The 26,833-nt window shown below is 41.6% G+C and overlaps 1 protein-coding gene across 1 annotated transcript; it reads right to left on the minus strand.

The window, feature by feature from the left end:
* SLC26A3 (solute carrier family 26 member 3) lies at positions 1-26,587 on the minus strand. The gene is made up of 20 exons (XM_025984067.2): positions 26,109-26,587; positions 25,254-25,393; positions 23,721-23,831; positions 23,279-23,451; positions 21,635-21,799; positions 19,628-19,780; positions 19,123-19,205; positions 15,380-15,527; positions 15,159-15,272; positions 14,966-15,043; positions 11,161-11,256; positions 9,750-9,856; positions 8,566-8,635; positions 8,330-8,422; positions 6,497-6,592; positions 5,653-5,886; positions 4,288-4,342; positions 2,741-2,883; positions 2,553-2,618; positions 1-586 (listed from the first exon to the last, which is right to left on the minus strand). The coding sequence occupies exons 1-20, from the start codon at positions 26,237-26,239 to the stop codon at positions 563-565; spliced, it is 2,280 nt and encodes a 759-aa protein (XP_025839852.1). The 5' UTR covers positions 26,240-26,587; the 3' UTR covers positions 1-562.
* Between the last annotated feature and the right edge of the window lie 246 nt (positions 26,588-26,833).

Consider the following 26,833-nt stretch of genomic DNA (forward strand, 5'->3'; position numbering starts at 1 on the left):
TTTTTTTTTTTTTTAGATTTTATGTATTTATTCATGAGAGACACAGAGAGGCAGAGACACAGGCAGAGGGAGAAGCAGGCTCCCTGCGGAGGGCCCGGTGCGGGACTCGATCCCGGGACCCCGGGGTCACGCCCTGAGCTGAAGGCAGATGCTCAACCACTGAGCCACCCAAGCGCCCCGCAATGGAATTTTTAAAAATGAAAATGTATCAGTATGAACTGTATAAATTACAAGATTCAAAACAGTGGTGTAAATACACGGCGAAACCTGTGCGTGAAGGTCATGACTTGGATGGGAATCTGTCGGTGCTATAAAAATACATATAAACAAAAAATTTTCTTCCCTTGATAAATCTACAAGATATAAAATTAAGGGTATTTACATAATTTTATACTAGACATGTGAAAAATATACCATGCTAGAACAATCTCGTTCCAAAGTTTGAAACATAATTTTGTCAAGTAAAAGTATTCTTCATACAACGTATGAACTTATCAATAACTTCCTGGGTATAAAGTTGTTCTTTGGATGACAGGTGAGGATCCGTCTGCATGGATTTTGCCTAGAATTTCGTTTCAACTGGTATCTGGAAGAAGATAGAAAGTTCTGGTCTTAAAAGACTCATTATGTTCTGTCCCTTTCAATAACCATATCTTGTACTCCAAAAGAGCAAATGTGGTCCATCTTATTAAAATCAAGACCTAGAACTTACCAGAGTCATCCACAAAATTTTCATCTTGAATTTTAATGATCACAGACCTTCCATTGCTACTTGCCTAACATAGACCCATGTGATACCGTGGTGTGAGGGAAGTGTCTCCTTCAGAGGCCTGAGTTAGCTTCATCGAAAGAACAATTCGGTGGTTGCAGCAATCCACTCCTTCACCTGTTTTAGGGGCCACAGGAACTCCAGGGGGCTCTGTACGCGGCCAGGCACGTTCAGCTTTTATGTGAATCACCACTGGTGGCCTCATTTATCTTACCTCTAACTCATGTAGTAAGGAGTTGGTGTTAGATTTTTGTGGTTCATTTTCTTGTTTTAACATGGGGCAACAGGTACAGGATGGTCCTGACTACACCCTGTGAGACGGTTGCTTCTGAAGCTTTGATCAGACCCAGTAGGTGTAAGTTCTGTTTTTACACTTTATCCTTTTTTTTAAAAAATTTTTATTTACTTATGATAGGCACACAGTGAGAGAGAGAGAGAGGCCTAGAGACACAGGCAGAGGGAGAAGCAGGCTCCATGCAGGGAGCCCGACGTGGTATTAGATCTCGGGTCTCCAGGATCACCCCCTGGGCCAAAGGCAGGCGCTAAACCGCTGCGCCACCCAGGGATCCCTTTACATTTTATCCTTTACAACCTGGTGACAGTTCCGAATCCAAGTACTGGGGAGAGGCTTTCTAGTAAGGCGCTCCTTCTAGGGGGCTCAGGCGAGGTGCCACTTGTGGGCTTCTCTAGAATCCAGCCCTGGAAACACGGCTGGTTAGAAACATGACCAGCGCTTTTTGAGAATGAGCTCTTGCTCGGGCCTCTCTAACTTCTGGAATGGCTTTCTCATTGAACTTTTCCTGTTTGGCATAACTTTTAATAATGGTCCAGGGTTATCTTAGGCCATATACTGCTTCATTTCTAATCTAAATTCCTGTTTTCTTTTCTTCTCAAACCTCTCTTCAAATAAGAGAAATACCATCAGCCACCTCCTGTACTTGAAGACGATCATTAGGTTCTTTCTCAGGATCCCCGATTCCTTTAGTCTTTCACCAAAGGATCGAGCCAGTGTAGCATAGAGAATAGAGCCCAGATCTCGCTTCAAACCCTGTTGATGTCTCTTTGGTGCATGATCTTAAGCAAATTAATTAAGTTCTCTGAGCCCTTCCTAATTTCATTTATGAAATGAAGACATCTTCTTTGCATATTGTTGTAAGGATGAGATAATGAATGTATTGCATCTACCATGTACCTGACCTATAGCAGCTGCCAAATTTGATTTGTGACTCTGCTTTTCCCAAACTGGAGGCATTCCCTTAAAGGGCTTAATAGTCTAGAAATGAGTGTTCTAAAATGAAATAGAACTATCCAGTTAAATGAACATGGCAAATCTTCCTAGTAAGGGAAGAGAGGAACTTCACTTTCATGCTTGGGCTAGGCCCTGTGCTGGGGAAGCCGGAGCCCGTATTAGCTTCTCAGCATCAGTGTTAATTCATCTGTAAGTGCAAATAGCAATACTTTCTCTGCCTCAAGGATTATTACAAGAGTAGTTTAAGATCTTGGCTGTAAGGACTTTGAAAACATAAAGAGATCGATCTCTCTCTGCTCAACATTGCATCAATAGAGACCTTGTATATCACTATTTTCTATTCTTTTTTGTACCAATCTGAGTTTATTTTCCCCCAAAGTCCCTGGGAAAACTGGCCTCGCTTCCATTTCTAAGGAAGAAGCACAGAGGCTCAAACAGATCCTGGGCTTTCTGCAGCGTCCTGCAGAGGCTTCACTGCCTTTCAGTTTCTTGTTGTGATGTCTAGATAAAGCTAAACCTGTTGAAGAATCTTACCTGACATTCCCGATTACGTAATCCTCCATTTGTGTTTATGGTGAAATCAAATTTCATTTCTTTTTCCTGAGAAAACCAGAATGGAATGACGGATTAGGAATTTTTTTTTTTTTAATGTTGAAGAAGAAAGGGAATTTTAAGCACAGATGGTTTTTATATAAATGTGAAAGTCACCAAAGAGCTGGTACCTGGCTGGAATTAAACTTTGAAACGCCGTAGTCCTTCTTCATCCAAATGTGCAAAACAGCATCATGGATTGTTAAGAAAAAGATTGAGTCCTTGACTTCATCGTCAAAAAATTCACACCGTGCAAGCTTCTCAATGAAATCGTCTGAAGAGAGGGAAAGAAAGGATAACAGGAAGAAGTAACTGGCCACAGTTTTTTTCTTGACACTGGAGATTTGAATTTCTATTTGCAACCGTGCAGTTCATTGACATTTGGTGGGGTGTTTGGGGATTGCAATGGCACAATTCCGGTGTGCCATTACTATGGTGTTTTCTGGAATAAAAGGATACCTTTCTAATAAAAACTATACATTTACTCCCCTCATGTAAAAAGAAAGAAGGAAAAAGATTCAAATGAGGAAAACTTTTAGTACTTCTCAGAAGAAAATCCATTTTCCTTTAGGCAAGAGCCTAGTGAGTTAGTCTCCCTGGCTAATGATTAAAGCAGCAAAATGTGGCTAATTCAAAATTGGGACATATGCTCATAGGCCAGTGACATGCTCTGGCTCCGGATTGTTGGACCTATTATTTGCCAGTCACTTACTGTAGTGCATTTTCTCCCAAAGCTGCCATGTTCCTTCAGAAATCACCTTCCTTGGCACCCTGCATTGAGGAACCCCCTTCTTGTAGGAACTAACCAGCACTTGTTTGTACAGATCACTCAACCAAATATTACCTCATGGGTGCTCTGTGCAGAGCCCTGGCTGAGTAATATGAAGGTTCAAGAGATAAATTAGGTGGATGAAACTTGCCCTCAAGGAAAATAGAACATGTATATATTCCTATAGTAACGAAAGGAAAAGGCAGGAAGCAATTTGATCTTTTTTCTTTAACGTTTTCTTCTTCTTCTTTTTTTTTTTTTTTAAGATTTTATTTATTTATTCATGAGAGACACAGAGAGAGGCAGAGACACAGGCAGAGGGAGAAGCAGGCTCCATGCAGGGAGCCCAGTGTGGGATGGATTGGAGCCCGGGTCTTCAGGATCACCCCCTAAGCCGAAGGAAGACGTCCAACTGCTGAGCTACCCGAGCATCCCTTTAACGCTTTCTTAGTTCTTAAAATAGTGGCCAGGATATCTTATCAGGAAGATTAGTGTTAAAAATGATTACATATTCACTCTTTGGCTGCCTATTAAAAGGTTTCAAATTGTAAAGTTAATTTTTTTTAAAGAAATTATTTGTTCATGAAAGACACACAGAGAAAAGCAGAGACATCGGGAGAGGGAGAAGCAGGCTCCCCGTGGGGAGCCCGATGCAGGATTTGATCCCAGGTCCCCGGGACCAGGATCTGAGCAAAAGGTAGATGCTCAACCACTGAGCAACCCAGGTGCCCCATAAAGTTAATTTAATTACATATCAATACAACTAAAATATAAAGATGCTATCCTTAGGGATTTCTATCTGCTTGGCTACCTTTTTGGTGATCATAAGACCCACCCTTTGGAGAGGCTGTCTACACTGAGAGTTGGCCATAAGCCTGAAGTAATTGTCAGAACATAAAAACAACTTACCATCACTTCCAACAATATACACATCTACGTTGATCCTGATAAATTCTTGCAAAATCTGTTAAAAAGAAAATAGATCTTCCTTAGGGAACAGTTATATTTGTCAGAAACATGAAGGAATCCTTTATGGAATGACCCTGGCCAAAACTTTCTAGCTACACAGAAGAAGAAAAAACCCAAACCCTACGGCTTATAAATTGTTCATTATTCCTGTCCACAGTGACCGGATGTGGAGCTAATGCCAATGAATCTTTATGTGTTTTCCAGGTCCTAGGCTAGGAGTAAATACCAGTAGTGATGTGAGTGAGGTCATATAGGGTAAGAGAAGTAGCTAATGCTATTAATCATTTCAGCTGATCATTAGAATCATTGTCATCATCAACAAACACTGAACCTCTAGTAGGCACTGAACTAAGAATAAGGGCTTTAAGGAAACAGAGTCCCTGTCCTTTGTGCTATTTTGTTGGGATCAAAAAACAGATTTTCTGTGTATGTGTGCACAGAGCTAAAATGAACACGAAAATGGAGAAAGAAAAGGAAAAGCAAGCAGTTTTGAGAGTTCTGTGATATTAAGATTTTTTTTTAAGTCTGAAGGAAATGAAATTGATTCAATTTTCTAATTTTGTATCCAGTTTACCCATGTTTAATAGATCTTATCTTAGCTCAACTCTTAGGCAGATTTCTGTGAACCACCAAGAAAAAGAGGGGTAAGTGTGGAATAATTAAAATTTTCTCTACATGTGTTTCTGCATCTCTTGGAAACAAATTTATTTTAGACAATGCTGACAGAACCATGGAAAGGAAACAGAATCCAACCTGAAAGTTTTAGTCCTGTTTTTAAATCACATGGCACGTTGATTCTTTCCCATAGCTACTCTTTTGGTGGGGGTAGGGGTGATGGGGAGAGGTGGGAAACATATTTTATACATCCCACTGAAATGTCATCAGTCTATAATGGATAAGGACAGAACAAAAGAATCCACTATTCCATTTTTGTCCAGGACCTTCCCAAATATTCTGCCTTTCAGGACAATGTAGTAGATACAGTGCCCACAAGGATCTAAAGGGCCTGCAGAACTGGAATTTGGTAGGGGTGTGGGTATAGTTGTGTAGTGTGGCAGGTTCATCATACATTGGAAATATGGGTGCAGTTGTTTTCAAAATTATATGCCAATCCCGGGACATGCTCTTTTAAAGAGCTCCCTGAACACACTCACCACCTCACTCCCACTCTCTGCATGGAATAGCCCCAGATTCGGATTTACTTCTACTTAAGTATATAGTATCTAAAGGAGCATCTTCCTGCAAACATAACTTTTTACCTTTGGCCACTGATAGGTTGTTTTCATTAAGAAAAAAAGAAATTACCGTTTTGAGACCCCTCATTGAAGAAACGTCAAGAAATGACACTGCTGAAAAGTCGAGAATAAGGCTATGCAGGCTGACTTTAGGGACCATAATATTGAGAGGAAGATCGGCATTCCAGTCTATCTGGAAGGGCAGGTCGGTGGTGTTGATGGGCTGATCCAGTTCTTCTATCTCGTTGTTGTCCAGCTCATCATCAGAATCTTTAAAGCCATCATGGGTACATATGAGTCCTTTCTGCAAGAGAGGACAATAAATATGCATGCTAACTCTGGCCAAGAAAAGAACATTGCATATGTCAAAAATAACCAGTGAGTTTCTGAAGCACAGATTCAATGTTAGGTCAAGCAAGGACTTTTCCTTTGGAGATTCAACATTTTGCCAGGAAAACAAGAATTTTGAGGAGACCCTCAAAGACACTATTTAAAAATACAACATTAATTGGCACATGGCATACCTTGTTCATCTGGCTTTTCACTTAAAGAAATGGAACCGATATCTTATAATTAATATAATATGATATAATATAATATAATATAATATAATATAATATAATATAATATAAAATGTATAATGTAATACCCATAAATGTGGTCATGAAACTTACTGGTTTCATCCCCAGGAAACCATCCGAGTCTCACAGGACTAAAGAGGTGCTTAGGAAAAACTAAGGAGGCCTAGAAGATTTTTTGCCAAAGTGCTATTTTGGTCATATAAACTGTCAGACGTATACACAGCCCGTTCCATGAATCAGTGCATAGTTGAAATAACTCACTTGTGGTTAAATATAAAAATATACTTTTTCCTGTTTTTTTTTTTTTTTTTTTTTTTTTAAAAAGAAACTTACTGGTGTCATTTGCAGCAGGCCTTTCTTCTGCAGCTTCCGGATTTTTTTCAAAGCCTTGTTGCGCTTGCGTAGAATTCGTAGTGGATTGAAGCCAACCTGAAAAATCCATTGCTGTATTACAAGAGTGCGGAACATGATGTTCCTTGAATATTCTACAGCAGAATTCTAATAACTATGTGGGATGAGTTGGGACTGGGGCACATAATAAAGATATTTGTAATAAGATTTAAAATGTGGTTCAAACAATGACAGTGATGACATTGTGCCAACGACTTTGGTCTGCTCAGCCTGTGTGCCATTACCAACATCGCAAAACCTCTGTGCCACCCAGGGTTTGTCTATAAATCATCCGTCAATAGGTCTAAAGTTTCCTTAAATCTGTGTGTGTTTTTGGCCTATGAAATTCTTTTTTTTTTTTAAGATTTTTAATTTATTTATTCATGAGAGACACAGAGAGAGGCAGAGACACAGGCAGAGGGAGAAGCAGGCTCCCTGCAGGGAGCCCGACGTGGGACTCGATCGTAGGACTCCAGGATCACGCCCTGGGCTGAAGGCAGGCACTAAACTGCTAAGCCACCCAGGGATTCCCCAGGCCTATGAAATTCTTAGGGGACTCTATTTACTTTCTATTTATTGGATATGGTGGCATTTAATTAGTATTCTGCTTCTATTTAATTTTCATCCTATTAAACTTTATATAATTGCATTTTATGGTATCTATTGTATGATTTTGTTTTTTAATTTTAGTATTTGATCTGAGGACAGCCTGCATTTTCTCCTTTTCAAAACAAATGTGGTCTTACTGATGCAATATTTAACTCCAAAGACATAAATAAGGAGAATCACATTATGTAAGAAAAAAGAAATCTTTAACCAAAAAAGAAAAATGTTGTTAGATGGAAGATACTAGTTTAAATGAAAAACAGTATATAAAGCCATATATGCAATATAATACCATTTTATTTTTTAAGATTTTATTTATTCATGAGACACACACACACACACACACACACACACGCGCGCGCAGAGAGAGAGAGAGACAGAGACAGAGACACAGGCAGAGGGAGAAGCAGGCTCCCTGCAGGGAACCCGACGTGGGACTCAGATCCCAGGAATCCAGTATCACGCCCTGAGCCAAAGGCAGACGCTAAACTGCTGAGCTACCCAGGCGTCCCTATAATACCATTAAAAAAAAAAAAAAAGAAAGCTGGGTAGAAAGTAAGAATAATAGGGCTGAAGGCAGGAGCTGTATGCAAAAGGCAGAGCAGACCAAAAGGCATGTTCGAGAGTAAGTGCTGAACTTTTGTTTCTTGACCTTAAAAACTGTTTCTTTGTCATCCTCCCTTCAGCCCATCAGGGACACTCAGCTCTTCTTTGATGTTAAATTTCATTTATGTTATGTTTATTCATTGTCAATCATATCCCAAATATTCATTTACTATCCTGAATATATTCAATGACAGCCAAATAGTAAGTACTCGCTTGTTGTTTCTGAAGTCGATGCCCAAAGAAAATCTGTAGGGTACTATCTGTACTATCTACTAAAAAACCCAGCAACCCCAAATCCTGTGGTAAGTCCTTTCACTCTACAGCAGAATTTGATAAATGGTAACTCTGTATTGGACCTCATCCAAACGGCCTTATTTCCCAACATACTAAGAGACCCCTTATAAGGTAGTTTCACCTGCTCTAAAACTTGAGACAGAAAAGCACTAACACAATATGGCTTCATTACATGTGACATCAATGACCCTCTGGTTACAGAGCAAACATTTCATTCCTATATATTCCTTGGAATTACAAAAAAAAAAAAAAAGTAACTTCAAACCTTACAGCATTGATAAGTTTCTGTTTGAAGAAATGAATGTTTGCAAAGTAGATGGGGGATGGACACCTGAAGATCTTCACCCCTTCAGGCTCATACATCTGTAGGGCAGAGAAGTAATTTGAGACAAGCCCATTGGACTCATATTAATATCTTTCAGCAAGTCAAAGTAAAACAAAACAAAACAAAACAAAACCAAAAAACCAAAAAACCAAAAAACCAAAAAACAATGGATCTTCCTTACATCAGGGTAATCTTTCTTATTCTTATAGATGTTGCTCCTTCCGACGTTAGCCAGTGTGGTGCATTTTGGACTGTAGGGAAAATTGACACCAAGTGAGTCACTCAAGCATGTTTGTTAGGCCCCCAAGGCTCACACGGACTTTCCCTAGCATATCAAGGCAGGCTCATTTTCAAAATCTAAAGGCTGGGGAATCATCATGCCATTAGACACCATGGAGGGCAAACACCTTGTTTCACTTTTCCTCCCCACCACCGCCCCCAGAACAGCGCCTCCCATTCACCACCTTCCAGTTCACAAAGTGCTTCCATATGCTCTTGCTGTTTGGGTTTCAAATATCACAGTTATCCAGTGAACTAGACAGATATGGTTACCCAGCTGTACAGACGGGGGGATGGAGAAGTGCCTATGACCACAAGGTTTGTCTCTGATTGCTGGGTCCCCAAGAGATGAATGAAAACAAATGAATCGGAGAGAGCAGGAACATTTCAACATAATTGTATTCCATCAGCCAGGGATTAACTTTAACTATCCCGCCTTCTGTTCTAGAACTCCTGAACAGCCAAGAAGCCTACTTCTCTGTCACACCATGTCATCCAACACAGGCTGAGTGACTACATGGTGGTGACATTAAATGGCAGATATTTAAGAATCAGGAAGGTGTTTGGGCTGGATGTTAAGCATCAAGAATGCTCATTGGGTTTCGTGGACTTTTCAGATGACAGGGGCCTTTGAAAAATTCTCTAGTCCAGTCCCCTGTTCTTAGATGGGAGGGCACTCTAGCAACCCATAAAGAGAAACAGCCCTCCACTAGACATGGAGAATCCCACCATCTTCTCTGTAACACATTTCCACCTCTGGTGAGTCTAAGGCAAAGACATCAAGCCTGCTCAGAGGGTAATGACTTCCAGTTTACAGCTGGGCAAACAGACCCCACAATTTATATGATTTCTCTGAATTGATGGCAAAGCAGGGAACAGACCAGCAGCTGGTGGGACCTGGGCTGATGCTCTGAGGTCAGGGCATCCTATTGCCCTTCGGGCCTTGAGGTGAGCAACGTGAGGACCACACTGGCCAGATGTGCATGCCTGTCAACCACACTACTTTCTCCTCAATCAGTGACACATTTTATCCCCTTCCAGAGGCAGGTCTGCGTCCACAAGGATGCAAGCACGATGAACACTCACAATTGGGTCCTGAATACAATGGTGAGGAGCTGAAAAGCCACGCTAGCTGCCAGGCCTAAACCAAGTCCCAGGACGATGGCAAAGATGAAGGTCATGATCCAAACTAGCTGTAAAAAGAAGACGACACATGCGCTACAATTTACTCTGACTCAACTACAGTGTCTTAGGTTCAGGGCTTTGAGAAAACATGAACGTCTATAACCAAAACAGAGGTTGGAAGTGTACGGGACAAGGGACCTGCCTCAAGAGGTCGTTTCAGAGCCACAGAAAGACAAGCAAATATTTGTAAAAGTCCAAAGAGAGAGTGTGTCCGTTTCAATCCCATCCCTGACCCAATTAAGGAAATGATTGAGTCCATCTGGCACAGCTACAACTGCAGAACCAACTGTTGGTTAACATCAGCAAATTAATCAGCAGGGCTTATATTAATTTCTTCCTTATAGTCTGATATAGTAAATGGCTACTATCTGTATGCAAATTTTAGCATGTCAGAAGGGTGTTAAAATCCCCAACAATTATCTATTGGGAACAAAAATAAACCGAGTATAGCTGATTTACTTCATGCTTGTTAAGTACCGTAGCCTATGTTAACAATACTTTTATGCCCCAGACTTTGGTCCTGATAAAATTATGGACTCTGGATCTCATAGCAAGGCATGTCAAGAGAAGGGGAGCCTTCACAGACTATTTCCAAAAGGAATGTTCAGAATATAAATGCTGCCCAGATTCTCTAGAAACTAACATCTGATGCAATGAAGAACAGAAGCAACTGTATCCTACTAGTGTTTCATGGAGCATCTCCTACTTGCAAGTGGCTCATTCTTTCATGTTAAAATCCCAGAGAACAATCATTAAGTTTGCAGTTTAAAAATAGCAAATAAAGGGGCACCTGGGTGGCGCAGTTGGCAAATCTTGGATTCTTGATCCCACTCTGAAAGGGGAGCTCATGGTGATGAGATGGAGCCCTGAGTCAGGCTCTGTGCTCAGCGTGGGGTCTTCTTAAATTTATTTACTCAAGAGAGACACAGAGAGAGGCAGAGACATAGGCAGAGGGAGAAGCAGGCTCCTTGTGGGGAGCCCGATGTGGGACTTGATCCCAGGAATCCGGGATCACTCCCTAAGCCAAAGGCAGATGGTAAGCACTGAGCCACCCAGGTGCCCGCAGTGGGGGGGTCTTCTTAAGGTTCCCCTGTCCTTCGGCCCCCCTCCATGCATGCATGAGCACACGTGCTCTCTCTCTCTCAAGTAAATAAATCTTTTTAAAAATTGCAAATGAAATAAACTCAGATTGTTTGAATAGAAAATATAGAAACGAAATTTCACTTGGTTTACAATATGAATATGCATTTCACTTCAGCATCAGGACATTGTTCTGATTTCCCCATCTCTCAATATCAATGCCTTTACTCACACAATCATACTTATCCTTCCGCCAGAGCCTTCCTATCTCTGTGAACTGCATCAGCATTCCCTTCAAGTTCCCAAGCGCTAGAGCTGCCAGGACAGACTGCAGAAGACATAAACAGCAGATGTACTTAAAGATAACCAAATAAGCTCTATAGACGCAAAGGTGAAGGTTGGAGATAAGTGTGTCCTTTAGAGGGCCTCAAAGCCTATCCCAGAACACACCCTTTTCTAGTGTACAGGGCTGCAAAAGACACCCAGAACTGGGACTCTGACCCATTCCCACCATGACCTCGTCTCCACTACGGTGACAGTGACATGCTATGGATAGAGGAAAGCACTTACCAGCCTGTACCTGGGGACAGAGACAGTCAGATCTTAAAATCTATGCCTGAAATAAAAGTTTCCCAATCACAGATAGTTCAATGTGTGTCTATCTATTGGAGGTGGGGAGAAGGGATTGCTCTTTGTTAAAAAAAAAAAAAAACTTGGGGAGCTTGGGGTACTCATAGTTCAAATCTTTGAGGATGATCAGCACTCAACCATTTTTTCCAAAAAGGTTTTCTTTCTTTCTTTCTTTGAGAAAGAGAGAGAATGCAAGTGTGCCAGTGGGGAGGAGGAGTGAAGGGAGACGGAGAGAATCTCAAGCAGACTCAGGGCTGAGTGTGGAGCTCCACACTTGGCTCGATCTCACGACCCTGAGATGGGGTTCTGAGCCGAAATCAAGTCACCAACCAGCTGAGCCACCCGGGCACCCAACATCCAACCATCTTTAAAGAGGAAGCTGAAGAGCGCAGGAAAGTCAGCAAAGATTTGAGGCAGGCTCTGTGACGCAGCACGCACCGTATCTGTCTCGTTTCCTGCCACCTCCCCAGACCTAGCATGGTGAATGCACATAGGGTGGGTTTACTACCCATTCAGTGAATGAGTGGATGTGCTAATGAGTATCTCCAGCCAGTCCTAACCACCCGGCACCACAACCTTTTTAAAGAAGCCCTGCTGTTGTTACAACTGCTTAGTAGAATCACTACGAATAATCTGGGTGATAATCTCAGCTCTGCCCCAGCAACACTTCGGGCTTGCTTCTTCACGTGCCAGACTGAGATCATTTGTCTTGCAGGAATATGATAGTCCTGGTGAAAAGTGCTGAATTGCCAAGTATGCTCTTTTTCTTATTTGGATTTTAACATCATGGTCGGAACATGCTCCCAACACCTACCCTCGGTTCAAGCTGTTGTTCATTGTGAACAGACTGTGGAATCCGTATACTGACTACTTTCGTGCGTGGTGTACCAGGAAAAGCCCAACACAGTTTTTCTTTTCATATCTCAAAGATAGTTTAACTGATCTGGGCACTTGGGGTTTTCACAAGTGACATTTATAATTTAATATCTCACCAATTAATCTTACCTACTGCAAGAAGAGAGGCCATTGTTTAGAAGACTATATTCGGTCTCCATGACATTGAAAAGGAAATCGCCAGTTTAGCAATGGTTAACTGGTTAAACAATGGTTAACAAATGAACGCCAGTTACAAAATGCTGAAAACTGGGTGGAGTCTGTAATCTAGTTGACAGTACGGTACCAGTGTCACTGTACTGGTTTTGATAACGTACTACTGCTATCAGAAGATGTCCCTGCTGTGGTGGCTGGGCGAGGCGTTCACAGGAATCTGTACACTATGTCTCCTCCGTTGGGGGACTTGGGTACAAAATACGTCAGGTGCCACCTGCAGAAGAGGCATACCATTTCTCTTTTCATTAGGCATTTTTTTTCTCACCTGGTCAGTGTTCCACAGGGACAGCAATTTTGAAAATTTGTCTTTCAAATACAGACACAACAGAGCCCATTAAGAGTACAGATTACAGAGCACTGAGAAGCCATAGAAAGGAAAAGGGAGATCATTTTATCAGGAACCAGGTCTCCAAACTGAATTTGATGGAAAGGATTAAATACATATAAAATGCTAAGAACTGGGGCACCTCGGTGGCACAGTGAGTGAAGCATCTGACTCTTGGTTTCAGCTCAGATTGTGATCTCAGGGTCCTGGGATAGAGCCCCAACTTGGGCTCCATGCTCAGCGGGGAGTCTGCTTGAGATTCCCTCTCCCCCTTTCCCTCTGCCCCTCCCACTGGCACCCTCTCTCAAATAAATAAAATCTTTTAAAAAAAAGTGCTGAGAACTGCTGATGCTTAATCAGCACCCAGGAGACATTTATCATTAGCTATTATTGTGGGTTATTTTGCATAGTTCACATGATAAAGAGAAGCAAACCAGCTATCCCGGTCAAACAGGTATTGCAGATACAATGCTCTAAGAACTCATCACATGGATCCTTTGTCAAAGGGCTTTGATTCACATCATGGACAATGTCCCTGGGTGTGCTTTATTCATGAGAGAGAGAGGATTTTAACCGGCAATTACTTCTTGAGGTTCTCCAACTCAACACGGGCAAGGGAGAGCCCAAGTGCACACTGGGAAGAAGCACCATAGGGCAGAGTTCTGTAATGGCGGGTTGTGTGTGCACTTATTTTTACTGAGATAGACAGTATTCTATTTCTTTGGTGGTGATTCCTTGATTCCTCCTATGCCATTCTTTTGGAAATCAGTAGGTTACCCTGTGGAGAATGCATATTCTCGGCAAAAGGTACTCTTCATTGCTTCAAGACAGATTTGGTCACTGAGGCTCTCTGGGATGACCTCACTGTTAGTCCAGAAACCTGGGACTAGATTCACTTTCCAGCTACCAACCATCCAGGAAAAAGGCCTAGATATCAACCAAGAAACACTGTGGGCTCATGTCCTATCTCTGTGTCCTTTGTAGTGAGAAGTGTGATATAATATTTGTAGAATAATAACAATATAATAATAATATTAATAATAACGGCTACCTTTATCAAGGTGCTTGTCCTGGGCCCTGGACTAAGTCTTTTGTGTGCAGTATTTCATTTAGTTCTTGCAGTGACTCTGTGAGGTGGGCACTGTTTCCCTGCCTATTTAACAAATGGAGAACTTGAGGTTCAGAGGTTAAGTAATTTGCCTAAGAGCACACAGAGAAAATGTGACACAGCCCGGATCAGAAGTAGGTCTATAGGACTTGAAGCCAGTGCCCCATGTAGCACCAGAACAAGGTATTTACCATGTTTCCTAAAGATCCTTTGTTTTCCAGGGTCTGCTTTATTTATTTAATTTTAATTATAATTAAATAAATTTGATTTATTTCTTTAATCTGGGTGCTGTAGTAGTTTACAAAGCATGAACCCAAAACCTCTAAAATCATGGTTCAGGAGACCTGGACAAAGGAGCAAGAGGGTGACGGTGTGAGGTCTGTGTGTGGCGTTTGGTGCATCCTGCAATCTGACAGCGTCGGTCTAGGAGTCCAACCAAACTCTGGGAGCTGCAGGGTGGATTCCTAAGGACGGGTTGTGAGGCTGGTGGCACCACTCTCTGAACTTGATAGAGGCTCTCATTACTTCAACCTTTAGGAGATTTCCACTTCCCTCAATTCACTTTGAAGCTACAGTGCTGGGGTGTCTTTCTGCCTAAACATTAATTATTTTGGGGGGTTACAAACAGGTGGAGAGTAGAATAGATAAGGGAGTTGGGGCATTCATAAAATGCTGTCAGGGGAAAAAACTTTTTTTGGCCCAGGACTATTGGCTAGGAAGAGTACTGGATAATTTGCAGTTCCCTCCTTTCCTGTTTAGTTTGTGTTTCCAGAGCTTAAGAACCAGGGTCCTTGATTCATCGCCAGAAGCAGAGAGAGAGAGAGAGAGAGAGAGAGAGAATACCCAAAGAGAGATGGGCCCTACCTTTTGGAGAGGTTCCAGAAGAAATCCAAGGGCTAAGATGACAATCAGCACGATGACCGCAGAGAGAATCCCAGCAATCTGTAGAGATGAAAAGATTCTCATCACAAAATCGACTTTCCACCCGGGCTCAGAGTCACCCATCCCAACACCAGGATGACCCTTGGCCCTCGCTGCCACAACGAGGCTGACCTACCTGTGTTTTGCCTCCAGTGCTCTCCTGAACCCCTGATCTGGAGAGGGCAGTACTCGAAGCGAAGCCTTTGAATGATCCACCGAGTATGTTACTCAATCCCAAGGCTATTAACTCCTGGCAGGAGAACAGAGAGGAATTTTTTTTAGAAGTGGCATTGTTGGTATGATGCACACAAAATAATAAAGGTGCCTGATGAGACCCAGCATGGGCTGTAAACTTACCTGATTGCCATCTATCGGATAATCGTATTTGAGGGAATAGACACTGGCCACCGAGAAGGCCACCGCAAAGCCAACGATCGCAATGCCGAAGCTGTCCCCAATGGTCTCTTGCAAAATCTGCGTGTCAGGTGTGATGGGAGACTTAAATCTGAAAAGGAAATGGAGCAAGTTTGAACATCACCAACCTGCTAATAAACCTTCAGTTGGCATTCACTTACCCTCAGGAAAACCCCAATTCCTTGGCAAGGTCCCTGATCTATCCCTTCCCACCCCCACTCCTGTTCAATCACTATAATTTCCTAGAATTTGTGCTTCAGCCACACCAAGCTTTTGTTTGTTTGTTTGTTTCTCAAGGGCATCATCTGTACTCTCACCTTGGAAGCTTATTTGCTGTTCCTTCTGCCTGAACCATTCTCCTCATCCTCAGCCCTCCTTCCAGAAAGTCTTCCCTCACCACCAGAGTCAGTTAGGTGTATTCTCTGTGCTTCTCCAGCTCTGCATGGCTCCCTTTGGGATTCCTCCCGCACTCCACCCCCCCCCCCAAACTCCACCCAGACATAAAGCAGGGACTGTGACTACTTCATTGTTCTATGAGCAGGACTGAGCGTCCTTCATGGCGTACATCAAGTGGTCAATAATTGTTGGGCAAATCAATGAGTGAACGCAGTCTAGGCTGAGTTTTGTCTCACTTTGAAGCATGACTAGCAAGAATTTAGCACCACTGCAAACTTTGGAATCTGTTATCTTATTGTTGAAAAGCAATGCTGCCTGAATTTAATACAAGAATGTAAGTCCAATCCCATGATAGCGGTGCATCTGATATTTTGCTAGTATAGCCACGTTATAATGTACACGTATATCCCTATAAGCTTCAAGCAAAATGTCCTAGATCCCACTTGTATTGTTACACTGGGCTGAAAAGCATCACCCGCAATCCCTCCAATAGTTAGCCATGGATGAAGGTCTTTGAGCAAACACAATTAAAGACAAGGGAAGCGAGAAAGTCTTCCCTCCATTGATAGCAATACCTTCCATGAAAAACCCTTAGCAAACAGACAGGCCTTGGACTCTGCCCTGGGTTCCATAGTACTGCTGGAGACAACTGAGGCCCTGATGGAGAAGGGCATTTACAGTGACACAGTGTCAGGGAAACATTCAACTCAGAAGATCATTCTGTGTTTATGCCCCACAAAGCTAGGACAGTTAAATGATATTTACTGTGTTATAAAAGGTACAAGTATCTCTGAGTCAACATCAATTTACTGAAATGTTCAGTTCCTTCCTGTAGACATGTGTTTCTGACCTAAGTTTTATTGAGAGTGAGTTTATTGGATCCGTTCAACTCTTTCTTAATCGCTGTTCATGTTTTTATGAATATGTGTCAATATATTTATAGCGTTTGAAGCAGTACCACAAACCAGAAGGGTAGCTTGGAATCTTGTTTTCTAAAAAACTAAATCCAAAACTGATGATACAATTCAAATTTGCTTTTGATACCACATTAACTAGAAACCTGCTGTTATTCTTTATTTCTAACCTCTAAATACCATGGACAGAGAAGTGTGATGGAGATTTACCATCTGAAGATTAGGATTCATTTCCTGGCTCTGCTACTTGCCCTCCCCGAGCCAGTGTTCTCATTTGTAAAGGGAAGATAATAACACTCATTTTCTTTTCTTCATAAATTGTGTGTGTGTCAAATAAAATTATGAACATGAATATTCTATACACATTGTAAGAGTATGAAGTGCCTATAGCTATTATTATAGCAGGATCCTTCTGGAATCTGAATGTGTCCTCATGTCTCCTTTACTGTTTCAATGATCACTTTCCTTCAGGCCTGTGTGTGACTTCACAAAATCACTTCCAAGGTGTCATATCTTAGCAGATTAGCAAGAATTCCAGTTATATTCTATTGGTGTTCACCAGAGATTTAAAATGCCCGCTCAATAATCACCCAGACAAAACTGGAGTGGAAAAAGCATCTAAAGAGCCTAGTATCTAATTTAGATGCTAACTTAGTAATAAGGCCGTGTGAACGGTTATTGCAGGGGCAGGTGCTTAAGTATGCATGTCGCTTGTCTGGACACACTCGATCCTTACAAGAATCCAATGTGATAGCTACTATGTTTAGCCCCCTTTTTATAGCCAAGGACACGGAGGCATAGAGTTTAGTTATTTGCCCAAGATCAAGAAGTAACTCAGAATTAAGTCCCGGGCACTCTGCCTCCAGAACAGGTGAGCTTGCCTACCAGGCTACACTCCCTCTGGGAGTGTAATGATTGATAAATGTGAGTTACTCCTTCCCCACCCCGCAAACACTGTAAAGAGAGGTCCCTTGACATTCAAGATTTATTTAACCCCAAAAAAGTAAGTAAAGTCTCTAAGATTGTAACCCAGTGATCTTATGTTTATGTTTTATTTACAAAATCCTTCGAGGAAGATCCTCTTTAATTTTATATCTACCTATCTGTGTCTATCTATGTAGTTTATGTCTCCAAAGACTTTTTAAATAAAGTGTAATCATTTGCAGGTTGCAGGGTGGAGAGAAATCCCAGAAATAGTGTTTCAGTTTCAGACCAATTCCTTTTTTTTTTTTTCAGACTAATTCCTATTTAAAAACCTTTTAAATGAAAAGTGGTGCTTGAGATTCATTAAGTGTAACAAATGAATATCTGCTGATCAAAGTATTTTTGCTTTCAAAAGACATATATTCGCTTTTTAAAAGAATTGGTTAAAGTCAATGATGCATTTAAATGCTGGTTCCTGGAATTCTCAAATACTCCTTAAGCGGGGGGAGGGAGGGAGGGAGGTCTTTTGTTTGTTTGTTTTAAACAGGAACACAGGGCAGCCCAGTGGCTCAGCAGTTTAGCGCCGCCTTCAGCCCAGGGCCTGATCCTGGAGACTGGGGATCGAGTCCCATGTGGGGCTCCCTGCATGGAGCCTGCCTCTCCCTCTGCCTGTGTCTCTGCCTCTCTCACTCACACTCTCTCTCTCTCTCTCTCTCTCTCTCTCTGTGTCTCTCATGAATAAATAAATAAAATCTTGAAGAAAAAAAAACAGGAACACAACCTGTCCTTGGTAAGCAAATTGGAAGAAATTGATGCTCTGCTCTGAGGACAGAGAGAAGAAAGCACAAAACTGGGTATCTCTCCTCAATCCCATAAATGCAGTGCAATCAATGCATTTTCAAAGTCCTTGCATGAACCGGACGTCCCATCCTTCTGCAGTGTTCAATGTCGCTCTGGCCTTGTTTTGAATTTGGTCACGAGGAAGGACAGAGCGTGCCTATCCGGATTGTTCAAGCAGTGGGCTACGGGTATTCCTTCTGCGTCTCTTTTGAACTGTCAGAACTTGGCTCGGATCACCTCAAACAAAACACTACATATTGTTTATAGTAATTTATGGACAAGGAAATCTGGTTTCATTTGGTTCCTTTTTTACTTTTTTATGAAGAGAAGCAGGTTTGACTTTTTTTTTTTTTTAACTTTGCTTTGCTTTTACTTGCCTGTGAATCCCTGCTCATCTGGTTGGTGTATTCTTCTACAAGGACAGACTTTCTGATAGTAAGAACTGCAGAGCCTTTGTGGCTCCTTTCTAGAAAGGGAGTAGCGCCTTCCTGGTCCTCCCAAGAGGCAGGGAGGGATCTGGGTTGGATGGATGCATTTCGGCTTGCGGTCCTCCCCAGCTACTGCTCCCTGTCTAGTCAGTGCTTGGAGACGCCATCAGAAAGACACACTTACCCTCTGTTCATCTCCCCAACCACAGCCACCTTAAACCTGTTTTCGAAGTCAAAGCCATAGGACACACCTGTTGCGATCACAGTCTGCAAAGTTGCAAATTGCCCAAGTTAGAAATTTGAGATATAACTCGCAGTCTTCTTAGATCAGAATCTCAAGCCCAGGCTTTGCTACTCTTGAAAAAAGTCCTGAGGCCATTCTCCTGTGCCACCAGAGTTAAGGACCGCAGCCCAGAGTTAGGGACCGCAGCCCTGAGGGGTCTGCCAATCTCCCTGAGGCCTTGTTCTCTGCGCCATCCTCATTGCAAGTGGAGAGGATGAACCTCAAGTCACCAGGGGAAGTCATTAATTCAGTACAAAGAGAAAGCCATGCTAAATCTCACACCCAGAAACTGCAGAGATGGCATCTGCCCCACTAAAACTTCCTGATTTGCAAGTGGTGAAGGGTTTGTGACATAGAAACAGGAGACTAGTGAATTATGAAAGAAAGTCTTAAGATGATCAGTTACCATGATGAGTTCAATGGGGATGGGCACTGGAAGTTTGGCTTTGTAGCGCTGATTTATTTCTTTAACCACAAAAACAACCAGGAGGATAATCAAGGATGTCACAAGGTCTGCAATATTAGTCTTCTCTATTTGTGTGAATACGGAATTCAGTACCTAAAATTATAAAAGCGGAAAACAGCCAAGTGCTATATTTTTTTTTCTTTCTTTTTAAGAAGCTCTTTTGTTTTTACTTTTTATGACCTCCCCCCCTCCCTCATTTGAGTATAGTTGACACACAATATTAGTTTCAGGCGTACAATATAGTGATTCGACATCTCTAGACGTTATGCTGTGCTCATCACAAGTGTAGCTACCATATGGCACCATGCAAGTCTATCACCATGTCATTGACTATACCCCCTATGCTGTGCCTTTATTACTGTGACATGTTTATTCTATAACTGGACTGTATCTCCCACTCCCCTGTACCCGCTTTGCCCAAACCCTCCACCCCCTCACCCCTCTGGCAACCATCAGTTTGTTCTTTGTATTTATAGGTCCGATTCTACGTTTTGTTTGTTCGTTTATTCATTTGTGTTTTTTTTCCCCAAGTGCTCTATCAATGTATAATTTGGATGCAATACTTGATCATTTCCAAACAGATTAAAAGAAACATTGAGACAAGAAGGACTGACATAGATGGAAGAGTGATTATTCTGTGCATGTTAACCATGAATGAGTAATTGTAGACGCTAACATGGAGAGATGAGAAGGGTAAGTGAGCACAGGACTGGCACCACGTTCGTTTAGAGTTGCTTTTGGCATTTTTACTGGGAATCTCCTTGGCTGGTGTCAAAATTCCCTGGATACTTTTCACATATTTACAACTGGTGTCTCCTGCTCTTAAGTCTCGTGGGCCATTATTTTACAGTCAGCATCATTGCTATATCCAGAGAATAACCTCTGTTCCCTGATAATTTTCTTAGCATGTATCTCCTTAATTCCTGGCCTTTATTTTTATTTTTTAGGTTAATACCTTTCACAGTTCTTAGTTTATTCTCTGTGCCACTTTCGGAAATTTGTTTCCTGGCTAATGGTACACTGTTTATGATCTTAATTTTTGAAGCTAGTTGGATTCCATATCCATGGGATCTGATAGCTCCAGTAGGCCCAAACTGGATCTCAGATTGTTCCTTGAACACTCCACTTCTAGACTAGCTCTGGATGGGAGTGAGAGAGTGTTGGTTCTGATATGGAGCAAACGCTGTCTCAATTCTCAAAGACTGTCTTGATAGAAGCACCAATAAGTTCGAAATTGATAAAAGGAAGGAGATAACAAAGATCAGAGTGGAAATTAATGATATAGAGACTAAAAGGACAATAGAGAAGATCAATGAAACTAAGAACTGATTTTTGAAAAAGAAAAATAAAACAGGCTAACCTTTAGCTAGACTCAGCAAGACAAAAAGAGGGAACTCAAAGTCAGAAGCACTACGAACACTGTCGTTCTGCAGCACATCCTCTGGAAGAGGGAAGAACCACTGTCCTATTTACATTTTGGCCAATTTCCTTTTGCTTTATAAACAGGGAACCATAAACGAGTCAGAAGAACCTCACTTTTAAAAGAACAAGGCCTGCTTTTTAGAAATTGGGAAACTATCACTCAGTTGGCACATTTCTTTCACAATAAGATTTTGAGGAGATTTTTGAATAATGGGACAGGATAGTAAAGCCTTTAATAGTGAACTTTGATTTTTTTTCTTTTAAATAATGCTTAAGAGTCAAATCTCAGAGACGTGATGCTTAATTTGCATTGTTCGAATTAGCTGGATGGTAGGTGTGGTTGATATTCAGTGTACTTCTTTGGGTCACTGATTTTTTTGTTAATGTGACTAAATTTCACAACCTGTTGATTTCTGGGAAATAGTTGGGAAGCCCCACGTTGAAAGCATTAGAAGAAAGCTCTTCCAAAATGAGGTTGGTATCTTTCATGTATTTCGAAATTTTCTAGGCAAAAGGACTACTTACTTTGAAAATTGAAAATGGATCCGTGTGTGCTGGAACTGTCAGCTGAAGCATGAATTTGAGCTGGGAAACCAGAACATGCACAGCCGCAGCTGTGGTGAAGCCACTAATGAGGGATTCGGATAGATAGATGACCACGAACCCGATCCGCAGGACACCCATGAGCAGCTGGAAAGAGAAGGGCGAAGGCCGTTGGTAGTGTTACAGGTGCACTCCAGCAACTAGAGGACCAGCAATTGAAATGAGTCAAATGTAAAGGTTCAGCCTCTATGTAAATGTCTCAAAGGGGCAGGTGTCCTTGCCTCCCAGAATACTTTGGGGTCTGGGTTGCTCCTTCTCCTTCCCTCCCCCATCCTGCCCCCAAGGTGGAATGTCACAGTGTTCACATAGCATATAAGCCTAATACACCCCAAGAAATACCAAGATTATTCCTCCCCTCCTGCCCTCTAAGGTGCTGTATCTTTGGAAGACTCTCCCATATATCTTACCTAGGATCAGCCCTCATAAATTGTCCCATGTTATTTTAAGTGACTTTCTGGCTACTACGGCATTCATGGGTGAGCATCCATTCATATTCTCTCAAATGAGTTACTTGAACCTCAGAAGTGCTTGGTTTTAACTGGGGGCCAAAGTGATTAATCCCCCCAAAGCATCATCAGGATTTAGCGGTAAAGTGCATGGACAGACTTTCCTTCCCTTGAATCCCTGGATTGCCTTTCCATAGTGTCTCTGGAATGCAGCCAGAGCCGTGGATGTGCTAAGTCACTGGATTCAGAGAAGCACCGGTCATATCTTCTGTCAGTTGGACACACATTAATGTCCTTGTTTATTTTTTTCTTTAAAGATTTTATTTATTTATGAGAGAGAGAGAGGGAGAAACAGGCTCCATGCAGGGAGCCTGATGCGGGATCCCATCCTGGGACTCCAGGATCACACCCTGGGCCCAAGGCAAGAGCTAAACCGCTGAGCCACCCAGGGATCCTCAATGTCCCTGTTTAAATTGACTTCCTCTTTCTTTAAGGAATGGACTTTTTTTTTTTTTTTTTTAAGGAATGGTCTTAACCAATAATACCACTCATCAAAAACTTAGCCAACATCTTGAGGAATCCATGACGTTTTCACTGTTCACTATTCACTATTCACGATCAATGGTGTCAGGGGTGTGGCTTGGGAGGGAGGCTTTTGCCCCTCCATAATCCTCTTCAGCTTTCCTGAAAACTTTGATATGGACAGTTCAAGGTGCTAAACCCCAGATACTTCCAACTAGATTACAGGCCCCGAGCTATCAGAAAAAAAAAAGCTACAAAGATACCAGTGTCACTATTACTTGCAGACAATTATGTTTAATGACTCTATTAATTCTAAGTATTTTATTGACTTCAGCATTTCGTTCCTCACCCCTGGTGCCTCCCTTTTCCCATTTCTCCTTCTCTCTAGTTCCACGTGTGCTCATCTATGCAATGTGGGTCTGCTCCTTCACTTCTCGTTGTGGTGAGTGGCCTTTCTAATGTCCTGTGGGCCCCTGAGAGAGGAAGGCAAGCCAAGGGAAGAGTGGGGAGGGGTGGCAGGAAGTAGACAGGACAGAAAGATGTGTACCAGGGAGGACAAGCAGCAAGGGGAGGGCCAATGACACGAGAAAGCGCTCACCTGAATGATTCCAGAAAGGATTGTGACCGTTGCAGCTACCATCACTTTATACTCATTGGTTGAGGAATCATTACTCATTGAACTATTAGAGATTTCCAGAGCAGCTGTACTGGCCGTTGGGGTTAATCTCACAACTACTGCTCCCACCATCATACTCAGAACTGGAAATGGACCTAATTAACAGAGGATGCATTGTAGTCAATATATGTCTTCCTGAAGCACAATTGTCTTTTAACCATAATGTAGAGGATAAAAAGACTGTCACCTGTAGCTCCACCCTCCTTCCCTTGCTCATGTCCTAGTCCCAATTCTTTTTTTTTTTTTTTTTTTTTTTTAATTTTACCTAGTCCCAATTCTTACAATAAACTGTATCTGCTGTCCTGGATTATACACAACTTAGAATTGGTAGTGTGTGGGTAATGGAAGTAATAAATTCACTTACCCACAGAGATGTGTCTAGAAGTGCCCAAGAAAAAGTAGACTATAACTGGGAAAAAGGCCGCATATAATCCATAGCTTGGGGGGACGGTAACCAACAGAGCAAATGCTAAACCTGTAAATACACAGCATCAGGGTCCTTATTTCATGTAAGGGGAATCATAAAAGTCCTCATTGAGTTCTTCAAGTGTTTCAGATTGTACCTTAAAAATAAGTTACTTTATTAATTCAAATAGATCAAAGATGTAAATATAGGAGCTAAAATCATAAAACTCTTGGAAGAAAACATAGGTGTAAGTCTTCATGACCTTGGATTAGGCAATGGTTTCTTAGAATGATACCGACATAATTAAAATTTAAAAATTTGAAACAGGGGATCCCTGGGTGGCGCAGCAGTTTGGCGCCTGCCTTTGGCCCAGGGCGCGATCCTGGAGACCCGGGATTGAATCCCACATTGGGCTCCCGGTGCATGGAGCCTGCTTCTCCCTCTGCCTGTGTCTCTGCCTCTCTCTCTCTCTCTCTCTCTGTGACTATCATAAATAAATAAAAAAATTAAAAATTTAAAACATAATTTAAATTAAAACATAAAAACATAAAATTAAAAATATAAATCGAGCTCCACCAAAATTTTAAAATATGTCCCTCAAAGATTACTATCAAGAAGTGAAATGACAACCCACAGAAGAGGAGAAATTTTTTGCAAGTTGTATCTTGGACAAAGAACAACAATAAAAAGAAAACAACCTAATTTTAAAATGTGCGAAAGATTCATTTCTCCAGGGATATATAAATTGCCAGTAAGCACTTGAAAAGATGTGGGACATCATTAGATATCAGGGAAATAAAAATCAAGACCACAATGAGATCCATTTCGGACTCACTAGGACGACTACCATAAGGAAGGCAGATAATAGCAAGTGTTCACAAGGTGGTGGAGAAATTTGAGCCCTTATATGTTGCTAGTGGGGTACCATGTGACCGCAATTACACTAGGTATATACTCAGGAGAACTGAAATACAGGTTCATATGAGAACTTGTACCCAAGGGTTCATAACAACAGTATTCCTAATAGCTACAAAGTGAAAACAACCCAAATGTCCATCAGCTGATGAACGGATAAACAAAGCATGGTCTATCCACACTGTAGAATGGTAGCAGTCATCATGGAAAGAGGTGAACTACCCACCTGCTACAACATGGATGCACCTTGCAAACATGATGATAAGGGGAAGAAGCCAGACACAAAGCACCGCATGGTCTGTAATTCTGTTTTATACAAAATGCCCGAAATAGGCAAATCAATAGAGACAGGAAGTTGTCGCCGGGGAGATGGATGGATGTAATGGAAAAGTGACTGCTAATGGACAAGAGGGTGTAGGGATGGTGCTGGTGGTAAAAATATCCTGGAACTGGATACATGGTGATGGTTGCAAACCTTGTGAATATGTCAGAGAACACTGAATTTTACACATTTAAAGAATGGATTCTATTGATATAGGAACTATCTATCAGTAAAAAAAAAAAAACAAAAGTTACCTTGCAGGACAGCTACCAGCCCTGTGCTGATTCCAGAAACAATGTCACTGAGTAGCCATTCTTTTATCTGGTAGGCTGGTAACCAAGATGCTATGGGAAACAAAGACAGGGCAATTTTCTTGGCCTTCTGTGTGGAACAGCTGAAAACATTGAAAGCCACACTCAGTTAAATCATACCAAATTTTAACTTTGGCACCTAATTCTAGTGGAAAATCAGTAAAGATCATACCATATTCAAGAATGAATGGGGGGATGAGGTAACTGGGTGATGGGCATTAAGAGGGCACATGATGAGATGAGCACTGGGTGTTATACTATATGCTGGCAAATTGAATTAAAAAAAAAAAAAAAAGAACGAATCACCACTTTCCATACCCTTCCCACTAACCCTTGCCTCCTTACCCATATTGACTCCCCCTGGTCACTGCCAAAGGATTTTCTTTTCTCTACCTTTTCTTTCTTTTCTTTTCCTTTTTTCCTTCTTTCTTTCTTTCTTTCTTTCTTTCTTTCTTTCTTTCTTTCTTTCTTTTCTTTCTTTTAAAGAAAAATGCTGATTGTCTTCAGCCATAGTAGAGCTTATCTGTCATCCTCAGCTTGGATTTTATAACATTTCAGTTGAGAGTTTTCCTCTGCCCTCATTTATTAGTGCTTGCATATGGAAAGATGGTGCTGAGAGCTGAAACGGTGTTCATTTTAGAGGTTTCCTTTCCAGCTCTGGCAGGCCGTAGGAGATTTGGAAACCAAAGATAAGAAGACCCTGAAAGCTGTGGGCTAACGCCAAAAGGAGAGCTTGGAAAGTTAGAAGCAAGTGCTTTACTTACTCCTCATACCCTCGTACCTTAAAAAATAGCTTACCTACAACACACTTTGAGATGATCCAGAAAGGTCTTGTGATGTCTCTGTTTCTTCTTGTGCTCTTCCCCGAAAGCATTTGCAGAGTACACCGGCCTGGCTACCACGTACTGATTCCCAATGGGTTCGATCATTTTGCTTTCTCAGACGGCTGCGTTGAGAGGAAGACCTTTGGAACTATGTGGCAAACCTTCTTCTTGCCTTTAGCAGGTTCAAATGCCTGAAACCAAACAGAGCTTGCTTCTTAAATAACTCGGAGATAATGTGATGCAATTTACAGATGAGTGATCTCCGAACTGAATGTTACCACCTTTTGAGATCAAAAGAGGCAGGATTAAGGGACCTAGATTGTGTTTTGAGACAGTGATATCACTTTTGACTCCAAGGAGCTGGACACAGCTCCTTTGGGTAAGTAAACAAGGGCTTTTATTATTTATTCCTAAAAGATCACCAAAAAGCAATAGAGATGGACTCAGCTTATTAATCAGGGAGTGCATTTTTTTTTAAACTTGTAAGGTGAGATCTTATTAAGAAAAGAATTTAATTTTTTTCTTAGATACGTTTCCAAGGTGATGGCATTGGAGTCCTGGGACAGATTAAATTTAAAATCTACTCATTGCCTCTTCACAGCAGTCAAGACTGTTCCATTTCCCCAGCTGAATTTTTGTGAAGACCTAGGAAATGCTTGAAATCTGTGATCCTCAAGGATCTTGCCCATTTATTTTTCT

This window comes from Vulpes vulpes, chromosome 5 (assembly GCF_048418805.1).
Source record: "Vulpes vulpes isolate BD-2025 chromosome 5, VulVul3, whole genome shotgun sequence".
In the NCBI taxonomy this organism is placed as follows: domain Eukaryota; kingdom Metazoa; phylum Chordata; class Mammalia; order Carnivora; family Canidae; genus Vulpes; species Vulpes vulpes.

What these genes read in the sequence shown, in the direction of transcription:
- SLC26A3 (XM_025984067.2), bottom strand. Translation starts at nt 26,239, where the DNA reads ATGATCGAACCCATTGGGAATCAGTACGTGGTAGCCAGGCCGGTGTAC. An exon ending in GCCTGCTGCAAATGACACCA is followed by an intron (nt 5,887 to 6,496) that starts GTAAGTTTCTTT and finishes CCTCTCTTGCAG; the next exon opens with AAAGGACTCATATGTACCCA. An exon ending in CAAAGTTTAATTCCAGCCAG is followed by an intron (nt 2,619 to 2,740) that starts GTACCAGCTCTT and finishes TGGTTTTCTCAG; the next exon opens with GAAAAAGAAATGAAATTTGA.